Source organism: Oculina patagonica, unplaced genomic scaffold, assembly GCF_052425735.1.
Source record: "Oculina patagonica isolate OP01 unplaced genomic scaffold, crgOcupat unplaced903, whole genome shotgun sequence".
In the NCBI taxonomy this organism is placed as follows: domain Eukaryota; kingdom Metazoa; phylum Cnidaria; class Anthozoa; order Scleractinia; family Oculinidae; genus Oculina; species Oculina patagonica.
Window position 1 is genome coordinate 1 of NW_027558804.1, and position 8112 is coordinate 8112.

At 38.6% G+C, this 8112-nt stretch overlaps 2 protein-coding genes across 2 annotated transcripts; one reads left to right on the forward strand and one right to left on the reverse strand.

The window, feature by feature from the left end:
• Positions 1 to 2829: 2829 nt before the first annotated feature.
• LOC144641398 (forkhead box protein K2-like) lies at positions 2830 to 3655 on the reverse strand. The gene is made up of 2 exons (XM_078500415.1): positions 3240 to 3655; positions 2830 to 3124 (listed from the first exon to the last, which is right to left on the reverse strand). Exons 1-2 carry the CDS (start codon positions 3596 to 3598, stop codon positions 2830 to 2832), a joined length of 654 nt encoding a protein of 217 aa, XP_078356541.1. The 5' UTR covers positions 3599 to 3655.
• A 1273-nt stretch (positions 3656 to 4928) lies between these two features.
• Positions 4929 to 6441, forward strand: LOC144641399 (uncharacterized). The gene is made up of 2 exons (XM_078500418.1): positions 4929 to 5226; positions 6230 to 6441. The coding sequence occupies exons 1-2, from the start codon at positions 4929 to 4931 to the stop codon at positions 6439 to 6441; spliced, it is 510 nt and encodes a 169-aa protein (XP_078356544.1).
• Positions 6442 to 8112: the final 1671 nt, after the last annotated feature.

Genomic DNA, 8112 nt, shown 5'->3' on the forward strand with positions numbered 1-8112 from the left:
TTGCCCCCTAGTTTTTGGATGGAACCTGCTACTCAAAACCCCCACTGACAACCCTGACTTTGCTTATTTACCATGATTCTTTACTGCTGAAGTATGATAACTATTGTATAACACAATATTTATTTTAACATAGCTTAATTTTTTTCCTGATTGAATACTTGCATACAATATGTCTTACTACATTGCTTTCCCGATTTAGACATATTAGCAACATTCTCCAGTTTACAAGAGGCATTTTAATCCTAAAGAAACAACACTCTTTAATAGCACCTAATAAATACTGTATTTCTAAACAGAGGCAAATTAAAAGGATAACACTCTACTCCCGGCATAGCTAATCGAACGTTCGAAAATCGAACTCAATCGAACCCAATCCATGGATTGAGTTCGATTGAGTTCGGCAATCGAACGAAATCGAACATCAGACTTTCAGTGAGTTCGATTTCCGAACAAATCGAACTCAATCGAACCCAATCAATCAGATTGGGTTCGATTGAGTTCGGTAACCGAACTTATTCGAACACAATTAAATGGATTGCGTTCGATTGGCTCTGGGAAACCTATACATACAAAGCAATCCCGTCGAAAGCAGGTTTTTTCTTGCGCTTTTTTACAGTTTATTTAATAACAGCTAATAACAGAAAGCCCTTCCCGCAGTTAAGGGAACAGAACAAACACAAATATCGTTATTCCAGCGTACGTATTCAAGAATTATTGCACCATTTCCTTTTTAAGCTAACTTACAATTGCAAATTGACAACTCCGAGTGTTACTTACCACAGGGAAGAAAACTAGTTCACGATGAAGGTGACCTAATTGTCCGTGCTCGTTTGCAATTCGGCCGGGAATGCACGGCCTTTCGCGCCGATTTTTCAAAATAGATCACGGAGGGTCGTGGGTTCAAATCCCATCTGAAACCCGGATTTTTATCTTCGTGTTTTTCAGTCACTGCAAAATTTATCATACGATTTTTTTAAAACATTGAAATCTTCGCCATCCTTGACGTCAAAGCGGCATTCCTGGTAGCCTTTTACTACGCATTTGAAGCTTACAACCCACGTGCTAAACTCTGGGCTGAAGTAACTCGATCTTCTAAGATCTGGTTATAGTTTTTCAATGCCGGTTTTACAAAAATCAAGAGTTCGAAAATCGAACGTTCGATTAAGTTCGATTGAATATTTTCCTTTTCGGTGAGTTCGATTTGGTTCGATTGCCGAACTCAATCGAACTCAATCCATGAATTTAGTTCGATTGGGTTCGATTGAGTTCGATTGAAATTTAGTTCGATTGGGTTCGATTTGCTATGCCGGGTCTACTGTCCTGCTCAAATTCCAAGTCATCAACCACATAATCATCAAGTACAAAAAAAACATGTCTGCTTAATTTAACATTTTTTTAAAGGTGAAAATGTTGTTCTTTATTTCTTTCTTTGAATATAAGCCCACAGAAAATATGACAAATATTTTCTTCTTAGCAGCTGATCAAATATTCAGTATTGTGCAATAATTTCTTCATAGTCAAGTCAACCACTGAAATTATTCTATTTTGGAATATGTTGCAAAATAAGCAACGATTGTTCATGCTCATTTCAAATAACGTTCTTGCATGTTTGATTCTACAATACATTGGCTAGAAATTCGCATATATATGTTGTGGTTTAATTTTATCTTTGGTTTAAATTTTTTCAAACCAGTTTGATTTTTATTTCCCTTTGTTTCAGATCATGATAATTAATATGAGACAATGAAAAACAAAAATCAAACTGGTTTGAAAAATTTTAAACCGAATATAAAATTAAACCACAACATATACATCTATCTATTCATCTAAAATTTAACTCCGACATGATTTAATGATGTTTTGTTTTCAGATTCGATCAAGAAGAACTTAACACAAAAAGATTTCAAATGAAAAGCTCTTTGATTGTTATTTTTAAACGCGTGCCACAAGAATTGATGTACAAACTATTTTAAACATCTGTACAAATTTTAACTCAAGCCAAACACTAACTGCGTGTTTTGTTTTGTTTTACAAAGTGGAATTTGTTGTGGCGCCGGTAAAGAAATTTATGTAAAAATCTCTCGGTGGCTTCAACTATTGACAGGGCTGTTAGTTTCTCTTAAAATCTCGCTGAAACACTGTCGTTTTTCCTTAATTTTCCTTCAAATGAAAACTTTCGATTATTGCAAAAATTAAATAAACATTGCCATGCGCAGACATAACAAGAAACAGACAACGTGTGTAACCTCGACCGATCAACGGAAATACATTTCCATAGCAGAGGGCTATTGCGAAACACGGAATTAAATCTTGAATAGAAACGCTTTGTATTCCTTTTCGTTGTCTATGAGCACAATGAGAAAGTCAAGTACATGAACCACGTTTAAATTTCAAACCGACAACCGAAATACGAAAGACCGGACAGAATGAAAGCTGCAGCGAAGCGATTTAGCATTCGATCTAGTTTCAAGCAAAATACCGTAACTGAAACGCTAAAGTGCCCATAACACGTGCTTAGAATAACAAATTGAATTTATCTTTGCTGTGTAATTCCACCATTTTCGCGATCTAAAGATTTTACCGTTTCCTGGTCACAAAAAATACCCTCACGGATGAGCAAGGACAGTTGACCCCGAATCTTCATGCACATAAAGCAGTGAATAAAAATAAACAAGGGGTTTTATTCAACGAAGGGTGTATATATATTAGCTTTGATATTATTAGTCTCAGGAAAAAAAACAGACAGGCTACACCTGAACACGAAAGCCAACAGGGATTTCAGTTTGTGCGTATACACATCAAAAACTTAACGCAAGCTCACAACAAAGTTTATATCGTGAGAGAATGTGCGACTCTAGTGACCTCGGTCAGTTTATACTGTGGGTTTATATACACGCACATAAAATGAGAAACCGCCACTAACAACAGGAATGTTTCATACCTTATCGTTCCTGTTGGAGAAGGAACTGGAGAGGCGAAGTTAGAATCTGATTGCGGGATGTTTATTCGAAGCGGTGGAAGAACCTTTGTTCTCGGCGGGCTAGGAACACGTTTTGGAGTCTTGTCACTAACCAACGACGTGAAACGAACCTTCACATTCGTCGAAGGAAATCGCAGCACACAGCTGAAAAAAGCACATTGAAAGCATTATAAATCAGCTACGTTTAAGCATAAAATAAAACTGTGCCTTTAAAAATTACGAAACATTATACGACAAAGTGTAAAGTTTGTATACATACACGTAAGGCAATTTCAGCGGAGGTGCCCCTCTTCGATGGAAAACACCGTCAACAAATATTCCATTCTTCCCGTTGCAACTAAGGTAGAAATCCTGATTCTCAAATTTGAGCTGCAAGTGCTTCCTCGAAACGAAACTGGAATGTCCCATATTCACGTCTACACTGCCAAGACTGCTGTTTCGTCCGATAATAATCCGACTTTGCCGAACCAAATATTCGAACTCGCGACCTTCAAGTTTGGCTATCGGCGTCACGGTGTTGACACCAGACCACAGTTGTCTTGCAGGATTAACTGCGCCCGATTTTAGAGCTAGCAGAGCTAAAGCATCGCTCTCCTGATCTTGGCTTGGCGAAGACATCTTCCACTGACAGCCAGATTCCAAATTCCCTTGCGTTGCACAAGAAAAAGGATCAAAAGCAAAACAACAACACGAGGAGAAACATACGGGCATTCCGGAAACCAGAAAATTCCAAATATGGGTATCATGACCAAATTTGGAAGTAGCGCGTTTCTGGCACGGGTGGGTCTCTGTTTGGGTCAATTTTGCACGTTTCAAGCGAATTTTATATTTTCACCCCTTTTATTTTATTTTATCCAGCAGTTATTTAAAGAAATCAGCTAGTTATTAAACTGTGTCAACAAATTAAGAAATAGAAGATGGCGTGCATTTTTACATACAGTCAACTCTAGCTTAATTCAAACAAGAGAAAAAGCTTGCCATAATTCGAAAGTCGCGCTCTAAGGGAACCGAGCTCGATAGTTGGAGTCAGATTACAATTACATAGCAAAGTGGCTCAATTTTTATTTCTTATTCATTATCACATGCAAATTCACCATATCACGGAAAAACTGACAATAATTAATCTAGAACTTCAAGTAGCTCGTACAGCGTACATTGGCATCACTAAAGCCGTATAGGTTTGAATTCCGTGCAAGAAGCCTGATTATTTTTTTCGAACGTTTTTTAAGGCCTTCATCCGAGCCTGACTTTAAGCTGTCTTCTCTACTCAGGGATGGAAAAGACCAGCGAAGTCGTTCTAATTTCAGCTGAAGGCTTACGTTGCAGGAAGGCTTGTAAGCGGAAAATGTGAAATTCTCTTTCCGATCTGAAACTTTTTACCTCTCACAGTTCACGTGTTTCATTTCATTTGTCAATTATAGCTAATTATCACACCTCTGTTGTCAGGGCCTTGTATCCAATAAACACGGGCTTACAACGTTTATTTGTTAATTTTTTTTTTTATTCGACCATCCAATCAGAATTCGAGAATAGATTGCAGAAATCCACTTATCAGAACATGCTTTATGTTGACTTTCTGTGCTCCAAGTGGGACAGGTGCGAAATAGCAGAAACCGGCCAGTGCTGAAATGGACTGGATGTAAACGCAGTTGATTTTAAAAAGGCTTTTATGCCTTAAAAAGAGGAAAAAACAAAACAAAAAAATAACACTTTAGGTAATCAATGCAAAAAAAAAAAACTATTGCCAAATAAACAGTAAAACTCAATGAATAATTGACGGCTTTGCTCTCTGTTAAGTGGCTTATAAATTTTTGATCTTTTGTGAACAGCACTAAACAGTTAAGATCCAATTGAGTCGACAAGTAAATATGTATTAATAACGTATGACTTGCGTTTCTCCAACAACAATGTTCAGTTCGGGACACTGCAGCGGTCCTAAACACGCATGATGGTGTTTTTCAGTGTCATGTTCTTCCTCGCCTCCTTTCTCCAAATACTAGCTGGCAAACGGTGTGTAGATCACCGCTCAGAATATGGCTTCGCCCTGGTGGATCACGTTTATCACTCATTCACCGCAGATCGCCTCTCTACTTGTTACATCGCCTGTAACATGCAACCAGCTTGTCAAAGTTTAAACTACGACCTTGCCGACAAAACATGCCAGTTTAACAACAACACCAAACATTTTCGTCCCAAGTATTTTGTGGAGAAGGCAACGTCAGTATATGCTGATAACCCTGACTCGGGTAAGTTGTTTTTGTTCAACTTTTCGCGACCTCTGCAGTTTGAAAAAACAAATTCTTAAAATTTAATTGCTTTGGAACTTCCTTGAACAACAACCTCATTTCTTCGGGTTTACTATTTAGTTCTTTACTATTAATACCTATTTTCGACTTACTTTTCGCCAATAAATAAATCAGAATAAAAATCACTTAAAGTCTGAGAACTAAAATATTATAATAAACGTTCCAGATCCCAGCTTCTCAATGTTGAAGTAATGGAATATTAAGAAAAGTTAGTTTTTTTTCTAAATAAACAATACATTATTGATAGAGTGATTCTACCCTTCCCGTGAAACAGGAACTGTTTGTTAGTGTGTCATAGTGCTTACACGAACAACAAAGAGTAAAAAACAAAAAGAATTACTAATTATTGTCAAGGTATTTTATCATTGTCAAAGTATTCCCTTTGACTCTCTCTTATATTATTATTATTTTTATCATTTTTTGAAGACTTTTTCATGTAGATTGTGTATTGAATGTAAACATTTTTAGATGATATATGATTTTAACCTAGCATGATATTTTATAGTGATAGCGATTTTTAATTTTATAATTGTTTTAGTGTTTCCAATTAGCCTAACAGCTAAACACTATGACACTTATTAAATAAAAGTTCATTCATTATAACAAGAATAATAAGAACTAATACGAAGTAGTAGCGTGTACTATTCCACTAGTTATTTGACATGGTTAATATTGTATCTATTACAATAAGAAGGATTTTTTTTATTATTTTTCTCAACAATAGAACTGGCCTCCTGGCGCAAGCTGAACACTGCTCCAGTCTGTTTCGGCGCGAAAAACAGCCAGTTTGGCAGTTTTGAGGTTGAAACTGGGGGCTCTGTTAACGCAGTGAAGCTTGTTCATATATCTGGTAGAGTAACTTGTACTGTAGCAAGAGATGATGCATGGACAAAGTTTGGCTGTTGGAAAAACGGTAAAATTTCTACCGTCATTACATCCTCAGATAACGTCATTCTGCTTCCCGAGAGTCAAGAGTTCAAGTATACTTTACCAGGCCAAAATGCAGACTCCAAGGAGATTGAGTTCACGGACATCTCAATTCCGCTCCTTCTGTCTTCTGGACAAGAGCTTCGAATCTGGTACGGCGAGGATCTGGCGAATTACGGTGAGGGAGATAATGACGGGACCTCCTGTGTTGATGTGTATGCAAACTGAACAGTCCGCACAATTTCAGACAAAATTTGTTGTAAGGCCTCCAAAGGAATTTTTTTTGTATGTACTTACGTCACTATAACTTGCACGATCGACTTTCCTCATTGTTTCTACAAGGCCGTACCTAGGATTTTTTTTTGTCTGCGGGGGCAAGTTTTCCTGGCGGGGGCTACTGGGGATTTTTTAGTTTTAGTTTTTCTTTTTTTTCTTTAGTTTCCTTAGGTTTTGGTTTTCCTGGCGGGGGTAACTGCCTCCCTCCCCCGCCCCCCGCTAGGTACGGCCCTGTTCTACCTAGTTTATTCTAGTTTTTAGACAGCATACCGAGTTGGTTGGCTTCCACGTCTCTCCCCGGGAGGATGTAGTGAGAGTGAGCGACCTCGGACAGTCTGCATAATAATCAATTAACTACAGTCGAAGCTCTCTTAACGGACACTCTCGTAAGCGGACAGCTCTACTTACGGCCGCCTTGTTTGAAACCCCGTTTTAACTCCCATACAAACTCTGTATTTTTACATTCTCGTAAGCGGACATTCCCGTAAGCAGCCGCGGACACTTCCAGAGATTACGACTTAGACCTTTTCTTTGTTTTTAAGCTCCCGTTAGCGGACACCCCAAAGAAAATCCTTTTAACAACCTCTGTATCTTGGTTTTTCAATCAACTTCACGTTGCCGTTTGTCACAATGATTTTTACAGAACTTTACAGTAATTACAGTACCATATTTCAGTGTTTGTTTTGTCGTCATCAACGTCTGTTCGGTTATTGTTAGCTAGGCGAGCTCCTGTAAGAGGCCATCTATCCCCTTCACCTCTAGTAGCCGCTTACGAGAACCATTCTCGTAAGCGGCCAGCTCCAGTTACGGACACTTTTTTTCGCGTCCCGAGGGTGTCCGCTTACGAGAGCTTCAACTGTAGTTCAATTTGTTCGATGTTGCCGTTCCCATCATGCAGGGAACATCTATGTAGTTAATTCTAGTTTTTAGACAGCATGCCGAGATCGTTAGCTCTCACGTCTCTCCTACCCCCTCTTGGGGAAGGATATAGCGAGAGTGAGCGATTTCGGACAGTGAGTCTGCATAAAAATCAAATAACTAGTTCAATTTGGTCGATGCTACCGTTCCCATCATGCAGGGCAGCAGAGGGTTATTGCGTGGCGCGTGATAAGGGCAAAAACTAGACTGTGACGCGTGAAATTCGCTGGAAAAGAAACGCGATTTGTATTTTTTTTACTTAATCTACAATTTCAGGAATACGTAGGATCACGCCCTCTCCCCCTTACTACCCTCATCATGATGCAGCTTAGTCAGAGGGTAAAAATAAATTTGAAGCAAAGTGGGAATGTGTAACTGAAGGAAACATGCAACACTGCCAGGTTGAGTTCTTTCAGTGCACAAAGGCGGGATCTTTATCATTTTGTGATAATAATCCTCACCATGCTTGTGACAATGACAGCTTCGGTCGCACCCCTCCCCCACGATTGCAACTCCCGAACGATTTTTCAGTGCACTTTAAGATGACGAAGAATAGGCGACTGGCTGAGGTTATAGGCGAGTTACTATCTCTTTGAATCCATTATAGACAGGGTCACTATGTTTTATAATACAAATTTTTATGCTTCAAAGCAAGTTAAAATTCAGCTAATAAAGTGGAACTTTGGGAGCTTTGTGGACAACTGA

Bases quoted from the DNA above. Each gene is read 5' to 3' on its own strand.
- LOC144641398 (XM_078500415.1), bottom strand. From the start codon at position 3,598: ATGTCTTCGCCAAGCCAAGATCAGGAGAGCGATGCTTTAGCTCTGCTA. The intron at 3,125-3,239 runs GTATGTATACAA...TGCTTTTTTCAG, and splicing joins CCGCTGAAATTGCCTTACGT to CTGTGTGCTGCGATTTCCTT.
- LOC144641399 (XM_078500418.1), top strand. From the start codon at position 4,929: ATGGTGTTTTTCAGTGTCATGTTCTTCCTCGCCTCCTTTCTCCAAATA. The intron at 5,227-6,229 runs GTAAGTTGTTTT...TTACATCCTCAG, and splicing joins TGCTGATAACCCTGACTCGG to ATAACGTCATTCTGCTTCCC.